At 43.8% G+C, this 22,322-nt stretch overlaps 1 protein-coding gene across 8 annotated transcripts in view; it reads left to right on the top strand.

Moving 5' to 3' along the window:
* Usp54 (ubiquitin specific peptidase 54) overlaps positions 1 to 22,322 on the top strand; it is an 87,426-nt gene that overhangs the window by 54,275 nt on the left and 10,829 nt on the right. For 4 of the 8 annotated variants that reach the window (XM_051142623.1, XM_051142618.1, XM_051142619.1 and 1 more), the window contains exons 11-19: positions 723 to 893; positions 4,395 to 4,526; positions 4,677 to 5,054; positions 5,252 to 5,483; positions 7,696 to 7,829; positions 10,608 to 10,775; positions 14,454 to 14,588; positions 15,490 to 15,685; positions 18,496 to 19,880. In XM_051142623.1, the coding sequence (XP_050998580.1) occupies positions 723 to 893; positions 4,395 to 4,526; positions 4,677 to 5,054; positions 5,252 to 5,483; positions 7,696 to 7,829; positions 10,608 to 10,775; positions 14,454 to 14,588; positions 15,490 to 15,685; positions 18,496 to 19,880 (2,931 nt within the window). Of the gene's footprint in view, positions 1 to 722; positions 894 to 4,394; positions 4,527 to 4,676; positions 5,055 to 5,251; positions 5,484 to 7,695; positions 7,830 to 10,607; positions 10,776 to 14,453; positions 14,589 to 15,489; positions 15,686 to 18,495; positions 19,881 to 22,322 lie in introns of those variants that run through there. The other 4 variants (XM_051142624.1, XM_051142622.1, XM_051142626.1 and 1 more) reach the window with 3 other exon arrangements.

The raw sequence follows: 22,322 nt of genomic DNA, 5'->3' as shown, positions 1-22,322 counted from the left end.
TTTATTTGGTTTGCTTTTTGAGTCAGAGCCTCACTATGTAGCACAGACCACCCTGGAACTCACTATGTAGCTCAGGCTGGCCTCTGTTTCATGGTGATCCTCTTACCTCAGCCTCTTGAATTCTGGGCTCATACCAAGCCTAACTACTCTTTCTGTTTTGTACCTCACCCAGACTTGCTCTACTTCTTCCTTCAGTCAAGTACTCATGTGTCTATTGTGTTTATTTTAGCTAAGGCTTCAGAAATTTTTTTTCTGTGGAGTAAATAACAGCCCTATGAGTTTTCAAAGATACTAAAAATGTGTATGTCAAGTTTTTAAAACAACATATATGACAGTGTAGGAGAGAGCTTCTAAGATAGGTGAACAGCTGGCATGTGTGACAGGTTGGCCTGGGGCTTTCCATCTATGTAGGATCTTACGTCTCACAACCTTTTCATTTCTTCCACTTTCCCCGTAGGTTTTCTAAAAACCCCACAGTTTTTCACAGTGGCAGGCAAAGTGAGGGCTTCAGCAAGGTAGGGACAGGGGTGGGAGGAACTGTATGTGTGTCTGGATTACCTGGAAGACGGGTGTTGGGAAGAATGGCTCTGTGGTGTATTCTTCTCACCCTTCCTTCTAGGAAGTTCTTCCTATGGGTCTTTGTTGCATCCATCTCCTTTCCTCATGTCTGTCGCTGTTCTCTCTTTCCTTACTTTTGCATCTGTGTCTCCTCCTTCCTTCAGGGAGGGAGCCTTCCATCTCAAGTGACACTCGAACAGATTCCTCAACGGAGAGCTATCCCCACAAACATTCTCACCATGAGTCTGTGGTCAGTCACTTCTCTTCCGAGTCTCAGGGGACAGTCATCTATAATGTGGAGAATGATTCCATGTCTCAGAGCAGTCGGGACACAGGTAGGGACTTACACATAGAACCCTGCTGGCCTGATTCAGTTCTTGCGTAGAAAGTCTCCGAAGAAAAAGAAACTGGAGGGGGCTGGTGCTGGAGAGATGCTTCAGGGGTTAAGAGCACTGGCTCCAAAGGTCCTGAGTTCAAGTTCCAGCAACCACATGATGGATGGCTCATAACCATCTATAGTGAGATCTGGTATCCTCTTCTGGCTCACATCCAGGCAGAATACTGTACAAATAAGAAATAAATAAATCTTAAAAAACAAAACAAAACAAAAAAGAGGCCGGGTGTGGTGGCGCACGCCTTAATTCCAGCACTTGGGAGGCAGAGGCAGGCGGATTGCTGTGAGTTCAAAGTCAGCCTGGTCTACAAAGCGAGTCCAGGACAGTCTAGGCTAGTAGGGAATTTCAAGGATACAGCATGCCTGCTCACATGTATTTATCATGTAGTTTCAGTAACTGTAGCCCAAGATCAGTGTAAAGCAAAGTAATTCTGCTTACAGCTGCTGAACACCAGTGAGTGGTTCACTATTGTAAGTGCTGTCTTTACTGGTTTGTGTCTTTTGCTCAAAATTAAGATGAGATCCGTACATTTTGATGAGTCTTTTATGTTATTTCATATTTCATTGAGGGTTTATATTATTGGGCTGGGGAGATGGCTCAGCACTTAAGAGCACTGGCTGCTCTTCCAGAGGACCCAGGCTCAATTACCAGCAACCACAAAGCACTTCACAGCTGTCTATAACTCCAGCTTCAGGGGACCTTTACATAGACAAACATGCAGGCAAAACACCAGCGCACATAAAATAAAAATAATTTTTAAAAATTTATTTTATGGCTGGGCAGTGGTAGCACATGCCTTTAATCCCAGCACCTGGGAGACAGAGGCAGGTGGATTTCTGTGAGTTCGAGGCCAGCCTGGTCTACAAAGTGAATCCAGGACAGCCAAGGCTACACAGAGAAACCCTGCCTCAAAAAATCAACCCTCCCCCTCAAAAAAAACTCCAAAATTACTTTGTGCTATGAGTGTTTTGCCTGCATGTATGATGTGTGTGCACAATATGCGTTACTGGCGCCCTTAGCAGTCAGAAGGGTGTGTCAGACCCCTGGGGCTGGCATTACACACAGTTGGGAGCCATTTGTGTTGCTACTTCTTTTAGGTTGGGAGTGCGGTATGGGCGGCAAGACAGGGTTTCTCTGTGTAGTCTTGGCTGGCCTGGATTCACTTTGTAAACGAGGTTGGCCTTGAACTCAGAGATCCTCCTGCCTTTGCCTCCCTAGTGCTGGGATTACAGGCGTATGCCAATGTGTCCAATTTAGGTTACTTCTTAATTTTACTTACTTATTTATTTCTGCTCCTTTTTTCTTTTCTTGACCTGGTCTTGTTTTGTAGCCTAGGTGAGTCTTACACTCAGGGTGACCTTGCTTCAGCTTCCCACATGCTGAATGCACAGCTGTGCAGTACTACACCTGGCTTGCTTTCTTTCTCCCTTTCTTTCTTTCTTTCTTTCTTTCTTTCTTTCTTTCTTTCTTCTTTTTTGGTTTGTTTGAGACAGGGTTTCTCTGTGTAGCCATGGCTGTCCTTGAACTCCCTCTGTAGACCAGGCTGATTCACAGAGACCTCTGCCTCCGGAGTGCTGGGATTAAAGGTGTGCCACTACCACCTGGTGATTTAGAATTTTTTAAAGATGAAGTCTTAATATGTTGCCCAGGCAGTTCTGCAACTCCTGAGCTCAGGGCTCCTCCTTCTTCAGTGTCTACAGGTGGATATCACATCACAAAGTTAGGTTACTTTTTTTGTTTTGGATTTGTTTTTGTTTTGAGACAGGGTTTCTCTGTGTAGCCTTGACTGTTCTGGGCTCACTGAGTGCTGGGATTAAAAGTGTGCACCACCACACCCAGTGGTGCGATTGTTTGTAATAGCTATCTTTCTGGAACTGTGGGCCAGAGAGCAGCCACTCCTGCAGGGAGTGTGGTGTGTGCTGGGGTGAGGAGAGTCCCTAGGGGTTTGACCTTGGTGTTATTTAGTTGCTGCTGGTCATTTTCTCTTGTAATTCTTTCTCTTGGGCCCAAACAAACAAACAAACAAACGGATAAAGCAATGAAGTTACATGGGGTGGTTGGTTAGGAGTAGAATCCATCACATTTCACTACTGATAACCCGAGGACCTGTAAGGCTCTTTGTACACCAACCTGTGAAGATGAACTTGTCAGCTCCCAGGCATTTGAGGGCCCGGGCAGTCTCTCTTATCCTGCCTTCAAACTTGGTTCTCCTTCTGCATTCCAGCTGCTTAGCTGATTATGTCCTTTATAATCTGACCTTTTAAAATAAAAGTCTTGTTCATATATTTATATACTGTAGGCATGATGCTGGGCAAGTTACATAAGATATGGAGCTCAGTGGTTACTGATAAAGAAATATGAACTATTATGTTTGCGTGCAGTCAGGTTTGATGAAGCAAGGCTTAGAGAATGAGAGTTGATCAGAGTTGAACCGCCTGCTGGGTGTGGTGGGTGTGGCCTTTAATGTCTGCCAGTGTTGTCCAGGACAGCCAGGACTATAAGAGAAAACCTGTCTCAAAAAACAAGATAAAACAATACAAAAATGCCTTTTAAAATTCACATTTAAAGAGGATTTAGAACTGAGTTCTAAAGCCGTACATAATGAGAGTTGTTGCCAAATAAATAAAAGCAGCTCTGTCTCCAGTTTGTGAGAGTGGGAGGTAGGTGTGATGCACACCTGCAATCTCAGTACTCAAGAGACTGAGGCAGGAGAGTTACTCTGAGTTGAAGCCCACCTGGCTTGTATAAAATAAAAGCAAAATCCACACAAAACTCCACCTCAATAAAGTAAAAATAAAACCCACTCAATGGAAGAAAGAACAAAAAAAAAAATGTGGGTTTGTGACATTTTTAGATAATATTTTTTTTCTTTGAAGATTAAGAAGTAAAGCCTGGCATGGTGGCACACGCTTTTAATCCGAGCACTAGGTAGGCGGAGGTAGAGGCAGAGGCAGGCGGATCGCTGTAAGTTCAAGGCCAGCCTAGTCTACAAAGCGAGTCCAGGGCAGCCAAGGCTACACAGAGAAACCCTGTCTCGGAAAACCGGGGGCATGGGGGGGTGCAGAAAGAAAATTACAAAGTGCTGGAGATGGAGTTTAGGGCCTAAATGGTCATTCAAGTGATTGATTCCACAGCACCGCAAGAGCAGACAGAAGTTACTAATGAACGTCTTTAGTTCTTCTGGGTCACTGGGAAAAATGATGAGTGTGGTTGGGGACTGGTGATTGTTCGGGATATGTTATAGATTTGGAAGGCACTGTAACTACCTGAACTTCTCTGTACTTATCTCCAGAGAGACTCAGATAGTTCTGACCCCTGAAGTTTCTGATCCATGTATATAAGTCTGTGGTGCTGCTACAAGTCCCAAAGGGAGACTGGGCTCTCAAGAGGGTAGGGGTCGGTTGCAGGAAGCAGCTTACTTTCATTTCCTTGTTCTTTCAGGACACCTGACTGACAGTGAATGTAACCAGAAACACACATCGAAGAAAGGGTCCCTGGTGGAGCGCAAGAGGAGTTCTGGTCGTATGAGGAGGAAAGGTGATGAGCTGCAGGCCTCAGGGTACCACAGCGAAGGCAAGCCCTCTGCGCTCTGCGCTCCTTGATTCCTTTCATTTAGCTTTGTCTTTTTTGCCAAAGAGATTTTCCTTATTTCTCAACTTTAGGATTAGTACATTTGTGATTATTTTAAACACCTTTATTTCTTTTATTCTCTCTGATTTTTAGGAGAAACACTGAAAGAGAAGCAGGCTCCTAGGAATGCCTCCAAATCCAGTAGCACCAGCAGGCTGAAGGATTTCAAAGAGACAGTCAGCAATATGATCCACAGCAGGCCTTCCCTGACTTCCCAGGGCAGTGCCGGCTCTCCCCGTGCAGGCAGGGCGGGAGACCAGCCAGACAAGACACCACCAAGGAACTTGTCTTTACACTCTCGGGACTGGGAAACGGAGAGTACCAGTAGTGAGGCAAAATCCAGTTCTTCCAGCCGGTACCGGCCAACATGGAGACCCAAACGAGAGTCTCTGAATATTGACAGCATTTTTAGTAAGGACAAAAGGAAACACTGTGGCTACACCCAGCTTAGGACGTTTCCTGAAGATGCAGGTAAGCAGAAAGTAAGGCAACAAGTGAACTTTGAATTACAATTGATTTATGTGTTTAAAAATTCTGAGTTTTTTTTGTATAGCTGATGCCATGTTTTTTGAAAATAAGACTTCAGTGAATAATGTCTAGGGAGAGGGTTTAGTTAGGCAAATGCTAAATCTATCTCATTTTCTATACCTGTCCTTTGATTGAGATAGCTAAAGAATTTACACCAGATGAAATAAGCAGGCCAGCTGCTTATGACACTAAAGATGGTGGTCCAGGCTCACAGCGCAGCCCCTGGGGAGCCGCCCGGCCTGGGGCTCATCTCCTAGAGCAGCGCCCTCGCCTAATCCAGCGCATGGAATCCGGCTATGAGAGCAGTGAGAGGAACAGCAACAGCCCCGTCAGCGTGGATGCAGCCCCGCCCGAGAGCTCGAATGTCCACAGGTATTGTCTGCTCTTTTAATATGCAGCAGCATGAGTCGCCTCCTTGGAGCTCTCAGCTGTGAGTAGGCTAGAGAAGAGAGGCTTAGCTCTCTGACCTGCTTCTCTACCAGCTTTGCTATAGCAGCAGCGCCCTCTGTTGGGAGGAGGAGTAAAGGCAGTGGCATTTTATTTCAAGCATTAGCTGTGCAGCAATAGTTGTTGAGTACATACTTAAGCAGAGCATAGTGATGTCGGGGTAGCAGAGAATGCTGACCGGGCTGGTCTAGAGTTCATGTTGTAGCCCGGGTTGACCTGAGACTTAAGCTGACTCTTTTGCCTCATCTCCAGAGTGCTGGGATTACACAAGTGCCCCACCATGCACATTGTGAATATTTACCGTCTTACATTTTTATTTTAAAAATTGCGTAGGGGGGCTGAAGAGATCACTTAGAAGTTACAAATATTTGCTGCTTATGCAAAGATGAAAATTTGGATCTCAGAACCCATGTCAGTAGCTTTAGGGAATCTGACAAGCTACTCTGTCATCTACAGGTACCCACGCACATGTATGCGCACACACACATATGCATATGAATGTATACGTAAATAAAAATAATTGTTTAGCAAATACTTTTCAATAAAAAAATGAATTAGCCGGGCGTGATGACGCACACCTGTAATCCCAGCACTTAGGGAGGCATAGGCAGGCGGATCTCTGTGAGTTTGAGGTCAGCCTGCCTCTGTCTCCCAAGTGCTGGTATTAAAGGCATGCACCATCACACTTGGTTCAATTTTTTTTCAATAATTTATTTTTTGTGTATGTGCATTGGATTGGTCTGCATGTATGTCTCTGTGGGTGTCAGCTCTTGGAGCTACAGCTGTGAGCTGCCATGTGGGTACTGGAAATTGAACCCGGGTCCTCTAGAAGAGCAGACAGTGCTCTTATCCACTGAACCATCTCTCCAGTCCAGAATGAGTGAGTTTTTAATGAGCAGATATTCAACAAGATATAATGAAGTATGATGTACTAAGATAGTCAGAGGTGACTGGGATAGCCCAACTGAGAGAATACAAGCAAAGCATCGCCGTCAGTCTGGAGCTCACAGACACTGAGCGGACATTGGCTGGGGAGGGAAGGCCCTATGAGGCAACCGTTTGCAGTTCTTAACTGAGAGAATGCTGAGAAGAGCGGAGTGTCCCTTGGCTGAGGCTTCCAAGTAACAGAACAAATGATGGCAGGCAGGTAACACCATCAAATTGGGGATTGCAGAAGATGGCTGGAGAAGCTGAGCAGTTGCCTGCAGCTTCCCCTTTCAAGAGTCCTGGTGGAGGGTTCTCTTCTATTCTATCCATGGGTGGACTTCCTCTGTTTGTTTGTTTGTTTGTTTTTGAAGATAGGGTTTCTCTGTGTATCCTTGGCTTGACTGTCCTGGACTCGCTTTGGCCTCGAACTCACAATGATCCACCTGCCTCTGCCTCCCTAGTGCTGGGATTAAAGGCGTGCGCCACCACGCCCGGCCCATGGGTGGACTTCAAATTCCCATTTCTATTGTAGGCATTTGTATATTATGAGATAAACAATAATAGCTTTGGTTGGAAATAGCTGTCTCCCCCCCCCCCCCCCTTTTCCTGGTTTTTCAAGACAGAGAGTTTCTCTGTGTAACAGCCCTGCTGTCCTGGAACTCAGAGATCCACCTGCCTCTGCTTCCCAAGTATTGGAGTTAACGGCATGCACCACCACACCCAGCCCTACTAGCTTTGTTTGTTTGTTTTGTTTAAAGATTTATTTATTATGTATATAGCATTCTGCCTGCATGTATACCTGCTCAACAGAAAAGGACTCCAGATGCTTATGAGCCACCATGTGGTTCATTTTCCTGCCTCAACCTCAGGAGCAGCTACATTATGGTTTTGCCTTATGCCTCTTGATTTCTAAACTTTTTTTTTAATTGTTTATTTTATTTGCATTGGTGTTTTGCTTGCGTGTATGTCTGTGAGAGCATGTCGGATCCTCTGGAACTGGAGTTATAGACAGTTGTGAACTTCCATGTGGTTTCTAGGAATTAAACTCAGGACCTCTGGAAGAGCAAACAGTGCTCTCAACCCTGAGCCATCTCTCCAGCTCCCGGTTTCCAAGCTTTTATGATGCTTGCTTTCTGTTTTGAATTTTAGTCTTAGACATGTTGCTAGAAGCCAGTTTTTGGAACTTTTACTACTCTGGACTCTTTTGAAGGGATCAGAGCACAAAGAGAGCAATTGGGTTTGTCCCTTCTTGGCGTCATATCCCGAAGTCTCACAGCAGTAGCATCCTGGAAGTGGACTCCACAGCATCCATGGCTGGCTGGACAAAGACTCAACCTCTCTCAGGTAAATAGGATGATCCTGGATTTAACCACCAACCAGTTCTATTTGGGAAACACTCTTATTGAGTATACTTCAAATAGAATTGTTTGAGAATTCCATCAAAATACAAATGTGTGTGCTAGAGAGCTAGCTCAGTTGGTTAGTACTTGTCATACACCATGAAGACCTGAGTTCAGTTCCCAGTGTGGTAGGGAAGCATATCTATGGAGCTCACTGGCCAGCCAAGCCCAAATCAGCAAGTCCCGGGTCCTACTGAGAGGACGTCTCAAAAAGCAAGGTGGATATACCCACATACATGCAAATGGAGATACACACCCGTCTAAACACACCTACCCCCAAGTGTAAATGTGGAGGCTTTTCAGATGCTTTCTTTCAGTTTCTCTAGTTTTTCCCCCTACAGCTTGCCTGACTGTTTTAGGATTGGAAAGAGTTTTGTGGAAATGAGAAGGGACATAAGTACAGTGCATGATGATTAAAAAACAACAACAACAACAGTTCCATTCTTTTTTTTTTTTTTTTTTTTTTAATGTATGTAGTGTTTTGTCTGCATGTAGGCCAGAAGAGGGCATCAGGTCTCATTATAGATGGCTGTGAGCCACCACGTGGTTGCTGGGAATTGAACTCAGGACGTTTGGAAGAGCAGCCAGTGCTCTTAGCTTCTGAGCCATCTCTCCAGCCCTCCAACAGTTCCATTCTTTAGAGGAATAAGTCCTAGGGCTTTCCTTGGTGTAGGTAACCTCTTGAGAAATGAATCCCTTTGTAACTTGTGTTCTGAACTGAGACACAACATAGACATATGGGCAAAATGATGAAATTAGCAATTCAAGCTTGCTCTACCTTTGCCTCTATATCATACTCTCATCACCAGTTGAGTGATAGTTGGTGAATGGTTCTTAGAGGCAGGTGGAAAGGAGTGTGCAGGAATAGGGATAAGAAGGTGTGAACTTGCTTGGTGTGCGTTGTCACACTTGCTGTGCAGAGAAATGTATGCAGAGAGATGCACTTGGAATACTGGCTAAGTTAAAGTGAAGGACTGGCAGAAGACATGCCTGTTTCCTAATGAAATTACATACTGTGCTCACCAGTCACAGTTTAGTTTATTTTATGTTGAGTAACATTACTTTAAGAAACTTGTGAATGTGGATGAACCTACTACCCCTTCTAATCTCTTCTATGTGGCACCTTATCAGGATAATAAAAACTGAGTGTCATGGTTTTCCCTGCTAGTCCTCAGTTCTGGATCAGCTGGATAGACTAGAATCTTCTAATAGGATTTCTCAACAGGCAAAGGATATTTAGCAGAATGATGAGAACATTTCACTCATATATGCACATGCATCCACATGTAAAGAAGTGTGCACTTGAGCTCATGCACATGTGTACATCCCCACCCCAACTCCCTGCCCACACACATGTGTACAACAAAAAGACAAAATAAACTCAACTACAGAAGTAAAATTGGTTCAACAACTCAATAACCTTCCTTTTTACTTGCTGAAACTTAAGGAACCAGTGTTAACACTGTGGTATATGTGCTTATATAAATGTATAGATGTTTATGTACATACATATAGGCCTCAGCATTATTTTTTTTTAAGATTTATTTATCATTTATACAGTGCTGTGCCTGCATGTACACCTGCAGGCCAGAAGAGGGCATCAGGTCTCATTATAGATGGTTGTGAGCCACTGTGTGGTTGCTGAGAATTGAACTCTGGACCCCTGGAAGAGTAGCCAGTGCTCTTAGCCTCTGAGCCGTCTCCCCAGCATCCTAGGCCTTAGTATTAAAAAGGAAATCACACTATGCATGCTGTTTTATCTCCCAGTTACTTGATTTATCATGTTTATCATTCTCAGTCTATTTCAACTCATCAGTGAGCTCTTTACAGCTGAGTTTTCACTATGGATATTTACAAAGTGATCTAAACAGATGGTGGCAATTGAGAGAAATATGATTCCTTTTTTTTTTAAGTACCAGGAATTGAACCTGGGAGTTTAGGAGCCATACATGTTAGGCAAGTGCTCTGCTGCTGAGCTATATCCCAGCATTTTTGCTGTTGTTTTGTTTTCTGAGACAGGTCCTCTCTATGTAGTCTGCACTGGCCTGAGACTTAATATTATAGCTCGGACTAGCTGTGGCCTTCTGGCAGTCCCTCTGTTTCAGCTTCCCAAGCGCTGCTACGACAGGTATTAGCACCATGTCCAGATTCTCTCTGAGACAAGGTCTCACTAAGTGCTCTAGGCTGGCTTTGAACTTACTCTATAACCAAGTAGGCCTTGGGGTTGTCATCCTTCTCCATCACCCTTTGGAGTAGCTAGGATCAACTGATGCACCAGCCCTAGCGGAATTTACCCTACTTGACTTGAAGTCAACTCTGTCATTTGCCATCTGTATTACCTTTCTGTATCTCCATTTTCTTTTCTTCTAAAAGGGATAATACAGTTTATCCCCTTTACCTTTTCACGTGAAAGAATTAAATGACGAGAAAATTAAATATATAAAAATGCTTTAAAAACTGTTCTTAGTATATTGAAAATGCTTAAGACATGTTAGGAGTTATGCTGTTACAGTTAATGAAATATTGAAATATATATGTTGTTGGCATCATCATTATTCATGGCCTGTCTTTCTCCCTAAATCTGATAAAGAAAGTACTGTCCAAAATGTGAACTGGAAAGCAAAAGTTCTAAAGGAAAAATGGCCTAGTGACCATTGCGTCAACACGTAATTGAACTGGACTCTGCAAGTGTTGTGACTTGTCTCCCTTGCTTGTGTCTCAGATGGGGGCATCACCTCTAAAAGTGAGCTGGATGAACTACAGGAAGAAGTGGCCAGGCGGGCCCAGGAGCAGGAGCTTCGAGCGAAACGGGAAAAGGAGTTAGAGGCTGCCAGAGGCTTTAACCCCCATCCCAGCCGGTATATGGACTTGGATGAACTGCAGAATCAGGGTAATTGTGAGAATCAGGCCGTCAGTCATGGGGACAGAGAGAAAAGGCCACCAGTAAGATCCACACTTAGAAGTGTTTATCCACTGTTTAGCAATATTTGATTTTATCTGGGTTCAACTACTGTGATGAGGGCTCAGCTTATTGATTAGTATCACTTCTAGGACCATCCACGAGCAGCCTAGAGGTTAGGGGATAGAGAGACACCTGAGCGGTTACGAGCACCTGCTCTTCCAGCCTCCACAGGCACCAGGGACACAGGAAGTACATCGACATACATGCAGGCAAAATACCTGTCATATACTTAAGATTTAAAAATAAAGGTTAACCCTGAAGGTTAGAGACACTGTATTATTCAGGGAAACTGGTTTATATAACACCTATAAGCTGTGTAAGTAAAACAAGTCTTAACTGGGAGGGCATACAAGGGCGGTAATTTTTTTAATGTGAGGTTGGAGAAAGAAGAAGAGGCAGTGCATATATATGCCAGGCAGACTCTCTGTCTGAATTTTGTTTTCATTGGGGGTTTGTGTTGTTTCCCGTATGGGGCTCTCCCTTTGCTGCCCAGCAGGCCTTGTGCACATGTCTTCCTTCGTTAGCCTCCCAGGCAACTGGGGTGGTAGCTGTGCACCGTCACACTCATTCATAACTTATTTTTGATCCCATGACAGTTCATTCTCAAATCTTAGGTGATGTGCATAGTCTTAAACGTCCCCAACCCAACCCCCCCCCCCCCGAAACAAATTAGTTTTACATTACCACTTTGTGCCAAGAGACTAGTCTTTAAAATAGAAGTTCAACACCTCAATATCTCTTCTTTATATAGGCTTTGAAACATTTCCCTAAGGGGTTTGTTTGTTTTTATTTTTTCTCTGAAATGAACGTAGTGCTCTTATTGCTCAGAGTCGGCTGGTAAAGCAGTATGAGGCCTGGCGGCAGCGCCCTTCCACTGGCTGCTCTTCCTCAGCTCTTAACCATGCTGTAAAGTAGCTTTCTGCACTAAATCATCTTAACTGAGGGCAGCTTTTCTTCTAATCTTACTGTGGTGGTTTCTTTTTTTTTTTCTTTTTCTTTTTTCTTTTTGTGATATTGAGGATGAAACTCAGGGCCACACACTTGCCAGCCTTTCTACAGCAGAGCCATCCCCACCCCTATTGCCCCCCCCCCCCAAACCTCGCACATGCCAGGCTCTCTACTGCTGAGCCACATCACCTGACCCCTTCTTTGTTTTGATTCAGGACAATCTTTGTCTTTAATTTCCCAAGTTATTTGTACTGTTTGTTTCAAAATAAGCTTTAAAGCCCGGTGTGGTGGCACATGCCTATAGTTCTAGCACTAAGGAGGCATGGTAGGCAGGTCCCTGAGTTCACAGCCAGCCTTTTCTACAGATCTAGTTCTAGGACGGCCAGGGAAGAGAAGCTCTGTCTCAAAAAAACAAAAGCAAAAAGCTTGAAAATTTCAATTCCTCTTAGATGTTTCTGTATTGGGAATGTCAGTCTGTTTTTCATTTTGAGCTCTAGACTAATCAGTTTGATGTTGCAGTTTTACATTACTCTGTGTGTGTGTGTTTGTATGTGTATAGGTGCACACGCATGTTCATGTGGAGGACAGAGGACAACCTTAGACATTGTCCACCTTTTTTTCCTTCCCCTGGGGTATGTTATTTAGTCTGGAACCTAACTGAGTAGCCTAGTCTGGTTGCCAAGTGAACCCCAAAGACACACCTATCTCTGCCTCCCCAGTGCTAGGATTGCAAGTGGACACTCGTGCCTGGCTTTATTCAGTGTTTGGGGATGAAACTGAGATCCTTATGCTTCCAAGACAAGCCTCAGCCACCTCCACAGCCCTTTTACCCTTCTTCTTTGAGACTAGGTGGTGGCTGGCCTAGAACTCACTTTGTAGATCAGGTTCTCCTCACGTTTGTTTCACTTCTCCTCCCGAGTACCGAGATGAGGGCATGTGCCACCATACCTTGGTTTAAAGTTTATATTGCTACCGAAAGAGGGATCTTGTTTTCTTTTTTCCTCACTCTCTTAGTTAGACCACGTATTAGAGTTGAAGAGGAATCCCTCTGATGATGTTTCATTGTCAGTTCTCTATAAGCTTTGGTGTAGCCTCACCTAGAATAGTAAAGCCTGGAATGTTAAGAGTCTAGATGATAAAGACTTAGATCTGTTATACAGATCCATTAACTATAGCTTGTCTCGGTCTTTGTAGAGTCGAGAACTTTCACATGGCCTCACTATGTTGCTTTGGCCTCTGAAGTGCTGGGATTATGTGTGTACCTTGATGCCTGACCACTCCCACCCCCACCCCCAGTTACTACCTCTTTGTAGTATTGTAAATTGTAAAGATGTTTAGATTTAGTTGATTTCAATTATAATGAAAGAACTTTGGGACTAGGGCTGGGGGAAATCAGAGTTCTAGAAATGGGGTAAAATTGATTGCCAAGGTTTTTAGTTTCTCTGTGTAGCCTTGGCTTTCCTGGACTCGCTTTGTAGACCAGGCTGGCCTTGAACTCACAGAGATCCTCCTGCTTCTGCCTCCCAAGTGCTAGGATTAAAGGTGTGTGCCACCACGCCCGGCCTTGAGCCTTTCTGGAGGTAAGGTGAGGATAGGGGAAGGATGACATTATGAAGATAAATGACTCAGACTTTTTATTCCATTCCATTCCATCTTACTCTTTTCTGTTTTGGCTTTTTGAGAAACGATCTCATTGTATAACAGTGTCTGGCCTGCAGTTTGCTATGTAGAGCAGGGATCTTCCTGACTCTCCCTCCAGAGTGCTGGGAATAACAGGCATGTGCCGTCATACCTAGCTTGACATTTCATTCTTCCAGCCCCTTGACCATGTGAAGGCTCAGTGTTAATTCCAATTATAGGTGAATTAACATCATAAGTTACTGTCAGTTTATGGTTGTAGATGAATAGAAGATAAGGATACCTGATGGTCCTTCACAAGAGTCTCTTTACTATACGTCTTAGTCCTTTCATCTGTCACTGTTCTTGGACTATTCTTTTGTATCTACTTCGACCCATATGCAATTTGGGAGTAGGGAGAACTAGCCCATGTTGTTATATGGGAGGTGGCTTTTTAGGGATGGATACTTTTAGTGAGTGAGGCATGATAAAAGTCAAAACTTCTCATTGCTAAAGGTCACATGTAACAACAAGTGGAGTTCAGTGCTGTAGTAGATATATTGAAGTAGAAATTGCAGGCCACCTTGCCCCAAGACATGTGCTGACAGAGCGTAGTGGTGCAGAGAGAATTGTAGCTGCATGAAGAAGTGGCATGCGTTATGCTCTACAGAATGGCAAGCCATGTTTGTGGCTATAGCAGTAGAAGTCTGGAGTGTCTGATGGTAGATGACAAGGTGTCGTGATTTGTAGAAGCAGTTCAGTTCCAGGCACAAGAGTCATGTTGCTACTATGGACAATTCTTGTTTTTTGCCTTTTGGAGATATTAGAGTTGGCATTCACATGACACCCCTACCCCATTCCTGGCCTTGGTTAGGTCTCAGTTAAGGCAAAAATGGATGCCTTACTTGTTCTCAAGACTTCTTAATAGCAATGGATAGTTAAAGAAAGCATAGACTCGTGGATTAACAAGGATCTGTGTGTCCAAAAGAGAAGAAACACTACATAGGAGAAGTTGGAATTAATTATAATAAAAATGAAAAGTGCTGGCCCTTTCAGGGAGGAGTGACGGCTTTGAAAGGTCCTTGCAAGAGGCAAATTCAATATTTGAAGAGTCGCTGCATCTGGAACAAAAGGGAGACTGTGCTGCAGCTTTGGCTCTCTGTAACGAAGCTATCTGTAAGTAACTCAACTGCTATGGCTACGGCGTTTTTGACCAACTCCACAGTGGGCACTAGTGTTGTCTCGCAGATGGCCATATGAACAGTTTTTAATGTCTCTTGTGTTCCTAAGCTGAGGCCCTTCAGGTTTCAAAATGTACCTGGTGGTGTCACTGGTCTGTGGACATTTACTGGAACAACCTCAACAGGAAACCACAGATGAATTCTTCAGCTGTGTGTGTCTGTCTTTTTATCCCCAAATAAAGTTAGACTGCAGATATGAGGCTAGCCTACTCTTTCTCTAGTCACTGGCTAATGAGAAAAACTAAATAAACTGACTCTGACTCCCTAGGCTAGTAACTTCATTGTAAAACTCCATTCTTTTTGTTTCTCTCTGCTTTCTGGTATGCCATACTGTAATGTAACAGCAAGGGACTAAAGCCAAGAACTGGTATCTGACTCTTAAAAATGAGCCCCACAAAGCTTTTGCTCTGTACAGACAGATGCAGGTTTGGATCTTATTTTTTGCTGTTGGCTATCAATTAGAAAAGGGGAGTTGGGAGCAGAGTGTGGAGGCCAGAGTCAGACAGGTCAGTGAAAAGATAAAAGTGGCAACCTCCAAGTGCTGGTTTATCTTCCTGGCTCCTTTTAAGTTTTGTTTTGTTGTTGTTGTTGTTGTTTTTTAGTGTTTTGTTTGTTTAAATTTGAATTAACTTGTTTGGCCTCATGGCTTTCATGAATGTTCTTTAGACCCAGAGCTGGTTCTGTGCCCTGGACTGCGCATGCATAGTCCATGCCTTGCATTCCTGCTGCAGATTTTGTTTTACTGCCTCTCTTTGCTTGGTTTTGGTTTAGTTTTTGTTCTTTTATTTTTGTTTGTATTTTGTGTTGTTTCTGCTATATTTTCTTTTGCATTTTAGCTAAACTAAGACTTACCCTGCATGGTGCCAGCTCTAGCACGCACAGCAGAGCCCTAGTCGATAAGAAGTTGCAAATCATTATTCGAAAAGCACGAAGCCTGCAGGATCGCATGCAGCAGGAACCATCATCGCAGCAGCCGGTGCAGCCCTCAGCCTCTGTCCCGTCACAGGGGGGCGCCCTCCCTCAGCTGACAAGGTAGTGCTTGAGAACCACATTAGTTTATGGACATCAGGGGAGGAAGTGACTCTGGGGCTCCATAGCAAGAACTCTGTCTCCTTCACTACCAGGGAAGAGAGAAAAATCCGCTCCTAAGATTTTCTCCTCTAAGGCCAGACATACAAAAGCTCCTAGAGAGATGCAGCTATACAGGATAACAAGCTATCCGAATTTCCTGATTGTTATATTTGCATTTTTTATGTTCTGACACTATGTTCTTTCATGTTGTAGTAGTAACCATTTAATTTGGGGGTTTCACTGTTTCCCATCCCTTGCAGAGAAAATGTAACCAGTTGATCTTGCTTTGATTAAACCATAGAGAAGAGACACAAAGATTTTCTTTGTTTGCTTCTCTAAGGTCAGGGTAAGGAAAAAGTCCCAAGAGGTACTGGAGTAGTTTCCACATTTTAGGGGTTTAAATTTAGCTTTTACTTAGAATAAACGAATTTAGGTAAAAATTAATGTTGGCTATTAAAATTTCAAAATATAAATATGATAAAAACAGATAACTTCTGTGTGTGTGTATGTGTGTGTCTGTCTGTCGGTCTGTCTGTCTTGCTGAGTCTGTCTGTCTGTCTGTCTGTCTGTCTGTCTATCTTGTTGAGTGTATAACCCAGGAAATTTCATATACTACTAGGCAGGTGCATCCTTGGCTTTGGTTGTTTGTCTTTTCACTATCAGCTCCATTATGTTTGTTAATATTTTTGAGTGTTTGCCTTGGTTCAGGAGCAGAGCCAAACACTTTCTGTTTTATTTATTACAATAACCTGATGAGATGCTATTATTTAGCATACATTCTAAATAAGGGAACTTACGGAGAGGATAGTTACTTAGCTAATAAGTGGCAGAAGTATAGAATTCAAATACACATCCTTTGTCAGTGTTCCCCTTCCTTATTTCCCCCCTCCCTCCCTCCCTCTTCCCTTCCTCTCCCTTCCCTCCCTCCCTCTTTCCTTCCTCTCCCTTCCCTCCCTCCCTCCCTCCCTCTTCCCTCCCTCCTTCCCTCCCTCCCTCTTCCCTTCTTCTCCCTTCTCTCCCTCCCTCCCTCCTCCTTCTTTACTTCTTTCCCTTTATCCCTCCCTTCCTCTTCTCCCCTTCTTCCTGTCTTTGAAATGGGGTCTCTCGTTGCCCAGGCTAACTAGGGCCTGTAATACCTTGAACTCCTGATCTTCCTGTTTTTGCCTCTGGAGTGCTAGTGTTACAGGCCTGTTTGACACTACTCTGGTTTATTCTGTCCTATGGATTGAACTCAAGGCATCTTGCATGTTGGGCCAGCACTCTACCATCTGAAATATATAGCTAGGCCTGTCTCTTTTAGAGTATCACATTCATGTTACAAGAGTGACTGGGTCTCCAAACCCACAAATATTTGTGATATACAGTCTGAATACTTCTTATCTATAATGGTTTAAGACCAGAAGTAAGTCGCTCCCTCCACCCTTCCCTCTCTGTATATCTGTCTATTTCTTGTTTTTCTGTCTCTCTGCCTCTCTGTGTCTTTCTAGCTCTCTCTTATATCTGTCTCTCTCTGCTTGTCTTAGTCTCTCTCTCTTTCTCCTCTTCCCTCCCTCCCTTCCATTTACCTCTCTTTGCCTTTTTATCTTCCTTTTTTTGAGAATAGGGTAGCTTTAGCTGGCTTGGAACTTGCTAGGTAGACTGTGTGGGCATCAAAGTTACTAGAATCCTCCTGCCTTTGGTTCCTAAATGCTGGGATTAGACGTTTACACTGCCATGTCCAGTTCACATTTTAACTTTTTTTCTTTCAGATTTTGGAGCACACACATAGATAGGTTGAACACCCTCAGCCCTGAAATTTGAAGTCTGAGATGATCCAGGGTCCGAACCTATTTCATTACTGTACTTATGCTTAAAATAGTTGGGGGCTCTAGTTTTGGATTTTCAGACTCTTAATTCTTATTTGAAACTCTGGAGCTGGAAAGGTTGAAGTTTCCTATAAGACTGCATATTTTTTTGCTCATAAATATAAAACAGTGAGAATCAACTAAATGCAGTTTGTCCTGATTCCCACTCCCCAACGTTAAGAGAGTCTCGTTCTGTTACTGTGAGGACCTCTGCGCAAGGAACACAATGATAGTTGATTTCTGTGACCCCAGGAGGACAGGTCGCCTTGTATTCTGTAGTAATATCATCTTCTTTTTTTTTTCGACTGAGCTACCCCCTAGGACCTAGGGTAGCTCTTCCTTCTATAGCATTTGAGACTTTTGTTGTATATATAGTACGTGTGACTTCTAGGCTTTCCATTCTGTGGGAAAAGCAGTTTTTATTTCTTGTGTGTTTATTTTTGTTATTGTTGTTTTGGTTTTTTTGTTTTGGTTTTTTTTTGGTTGTTTTTTTTTTTTTATTTTTTTTTTTTGGTTGTTTGTTTTGTTTTTTGAGGTAGGGTTTCTCTGTGTAGCCCTGGCTATCTTGGAACTCACTTTGTAGACTAGGCTGGCCTTGAATTCAAAGATCCACCTGCTTCTGCCTACTGAGTGCTGGGATTAAAGGTGTGCACCACCACCACCACCTGGCAGCTTTTATCTTTTTTAATTTGCGAGTGGCCTTCATGGGTGTCAGAGAATGTTGGCAAAGGCTGCACTGAGCGTCACACATGCAGGCTCGGAGACACTGCCTCTCTTCTGTGAACTCGTACACTAGTGGCTTTGTGTTTGTCTCTTTCTCTTCATCATATCATGGTTAGCTAGAAGTAAAATGGAATAAATAGTTCTTTTTGGAAGTATTATAATTAGACAAGGCACCTTACGACTGGTTCTCTCCATTTGTTTTAGTGAACAGCCTATCCCGCTCCAAGTATTGTTAAGCCAGGAGGCCCAGCCGGAGCCCTGCAAGGGTACAGAATTTGCGAACAGTTCTTTCTTCCATTTACCTGCTTCCTGCCATGAGTCCCACTCATCACTCACTGCAGAGTCACCTGTTTCATCTGTTACACAGCACAGTTCCCCTAGTCGGTCTTCCGCAAAGTTTCTCACATCCTTTGAGGTGGACAGCATCCGTCACTCTGCATCCCACAGGCAGGATTCACCTAAAGCAACAAGAAGAATTGAGATGAATTCTCAACATGAATGCCTGCCATTGGATGCCCTTGAAGATAAGTTACAAGGCTGCAGGGAGGGGGACAACAGCGGTAGCAGATTCCCACCACAAGAAGGAAGGGACACAGCTCAAGATCACCTGTTTGAAGAAAAGAAGAATTCTGTTGACACATCCATGGGAATGCCTTGGTCACATTCAACAGGAGAAGCCACTTCTGAGAGAGTTATACATAGCCTAAATAGTCCTTCAAGTTCATCAGCTCAGCCTAGTATTCCCCCTTGCAAAGCCTGCTACCCCATAATGCCTGCTGCTTCTTCATCTGGGCTTCATCCTACTGACCCCATGCAGAAACTAAACCATCTCCAAGCCCAAAGTCTCCAAACTTCATTGACTTCAAAAGTGGTCAGAGGCAGTGAGGAACCCTATAGGCCAGAGTTCCCCAGTACAAAAGGACTTGTCCGCTCATTGGCAGAGCAGTTCCAGAAGATGCAGAGTTCTTCCACAAGGGATGTTAGAGGTTCCCAGGATCAAAGTTTGCCAATCGGTCTAAGGAAGAACTCTTCTCCTTCTGACCCTATGCCTCTATTACTCCAGGGTCCAGGAAAAGAGCACTGTTGCTGGGCAACACATTCCCCTTCTCTAGGCGGCAGGGAAAGACTGCCGTGCCGCGAAGGTCCTGAAGATGAGCCTTCGCTTGCCATGGACTCTGGGCTTCTGAATGGTGAGACCTTTAGGAGGGGACAGCCTAGGTTGGCTGAGCCTGATATACACCAAGGAAAGTTATCCCGAGTGACAGATATGAGGCCTCAGGAACTGGCTAGTGTCAACTTGGGGACTTCTTTGCCTTTGGATTCTTGGGTAAATGTCACAAGGCTCTGTGATTCTCAGGTTACATACAGAGGCCCTGGGCCAGGAGTTAAGCCCTCCTCCCATGATTCCCATGCATATGTAACCTACCCAGAGAGAAATCACATGCTTTTGCATCCACACTGGAACCAAGACACAGAGCAGGAGACCTCTGAGCTGGAGTCTCTCTACCAAGCCAGTCTTCAGGCCTCTCAAACTGGCTGTTCTGAATGGAGGTCGCAGGATGTGGCTTGGCAGCCACTTAACCCAACAGGTAAAAATACAAATGGTGGGGGACATGTCAAAACTGAAAGCCAGAGAACACGATTGAAAGAGGGGTAGTGTTCTGTAGAGCATCGCTAGCTTACTTCAAAGCAATAAAACCTCTGCCTTCCCTCATAAAGCCTTCAGGACAACAGCTAGGCATTATTTTTTCCTAGTCAGAGTTTAGATGGGGTCAGACTTATCACTGGGAGAGTAATCCCCTCCTTATAAGGAAATGACCACTTAAGCGGGCTCTCCAGAGTGTAGTGCAGAGAAATGGCTCACAGGTCCGCGGGGGGGGGGGGGGGTAGACGGGATGGGGGGTCTGAGAAGAGTCTGCTTTTATGTGCTTTAGAGTGAGACCAGTCCATTCAGGCCCCAGCGCCACCTTCCAAGGACAGCCACACCAAACCAAGTCTCTACTGTGACATTTTCTGACTTTACTGAGCTGGCAATATCAGGGCCTCCCCTGGATCTTCCAGGGACTGCTGTGTGTGTTCCCTGGAGACTAAGTAGACATTAATAGATAAGATATGTTTCTGATCTGCATTTTACTTTAGACCTTATAATAACAAATTTAAGTACTCTTTGATACCCACACAGGTTAATTTAGAAAGATTTAGAATGAATGAGGAAAGGTTGGAATCTACTTCACTGAGCTTTCTTCTAATGTAAGAGAAAAAATACACAAACATTAAGTTCAAATTGAGTGTTTAACAAATAATAATATCATGCACTTGAGATGGTTTAGTGGGAAAAGGCACTTTGTCACAAGTCTTAACAACTTGAACTCGACTCTCATAATCTCCTAAAGGTAGGAGAGGGCCTAGAGAGATGGCGCAGTGCTTAAGAACACTTTCTGCTCTCCCAGACTACATAGGTTCAATTTCCAGAACCCACATGGTGGTTCACAACTGATGCCATCTTTTGGTCTTTGTGAGAGCTGCACAGACATGCATGCAGGTAAAACATTCAAGCACATAATAATAAATAAATCAGAGCTGGGCGCGGTGGCCCATGCCTGTAATCCCAGCACTCAAGAGGCAGAGACAGGGGGCTCTGTTTGAGTTTGAGGCCAGTCTGGTCTACAAAGCAAATCCAGAACAGTCAAGGCTACCCAGAGAAACCCTATCTTGAAACTTAAAACTCCCGCTGCCCCCACCCCCCCATCACTAAGAAAAGAAGATGGAGCTGGGCGTGGTGGCACATGCCTTTAAACCCAGCAAAGGCTACACAGAGAAACCCTGTCTCGAAAATCCAAAAAAAAAAAAAAAAAAAAAAAAAAAAAAAAAAAAAAAGGTGGACAGAGAGAACCGACTCTACAAAGTTTTCCTCTGACATCTACATGTCGGCTGTAGCATGTGCACCCACATACATATTCATCATAGAGACACATAAAAATAAATTAAAATGCTGTCACAGAAAATAGTGCATTACAAAATTAAAGTATTTGAATGTTAGACATATAAAACAAAACAAAACCAGAAAACTTTTATACTAAAAGCTAAATGTGGTGGCCCACACCGTTAATCCCAGCACTAGGGAGGCAAAGGCAGGGGGATCTCTGAGTTCAAGGCTAGCCTGGTCTACATAGTGAGTTCCAGGACAGCCAATGCTACATACACAGTGAGACTCTGTTTCAAAGACAAACAAACAAACAACAAAAATAACTTAAAATAACATTTCTCAGCTGTACGTCTGTAGTCCCAGCACTCAGGGAGGCAGAGGCAGGTAGATCTCTGTGAGTTCAAGGCCAGCCTGGCCTATAAAGAGAGTTCCAGGACAGGCAAGGCTGCACAGAGAAAACCTGTCTCCAAAAACAAAAACAAAAAGAAAGGAAAACAAACAAGCTCCATTTCTCATTGTAGATAATTCTAAAAATGTATAAACTAGCAATTTCTTTACCCTGCCATGCAGTTTCATGAAGGGTTTATTTTGACTCTTAGTTGAAGTCCATCATGGTGGGGACTTGCAGGCTGTAGGAACTTGAAGCATCAGATGGTCACACCCACAGTCAAGCAGAGAGGAGTGAGCTCATGCTGCTGCTGAGCCATCCACAGGGATGCTTTGGTTGTTTATTTTGAGAGTAGTTTATTGAGTGCATGAGAGAACCAGTGGGCTGGGCAGCAACGAGCACTGCTTATAGCCTACTCTAGTGTTTTTATAAGTTTACCTTTGGCTCTTAAAAAAAATTGTATTGCAAAACGTCTCGTTTTGAGATTGTTTCACCATGTTGTCTGGGTTGATATTGAACTCATTATGTAGCCCAAACTATTCTCAAATTTATGGGGACCTTCTTGCCTCAGCTTCCTAGAGTATTGGGATTCATGGCAAATACAATACCAGCTTACCACAACCAGTTTTATTTTAAGTTTATGAGTATTTTGCCTGTATGTATGTCTACATATGTGCATACCTTGTACCTACAGACCAGGAGAGGGCATAGGATCCC

The sequence above is a fragment of the Acomys russatus genome, chromosome 3, assembly GCF_903995435.1.
Source record: "Acomys russatus chromosome 3, mAcoRus1.1, whole genome shotgun sequence".
NCBI classification, from domain to species: Eukaryota; Metazoa; Chordata; class Mammalia; order Rodentia; family Muridae; genus Acomys; species Acomys russatus.
Note: the sequence above shows the minus strand (reverse complement) of the source record. Positions and strands in the feature narration are given on the sequence as shown.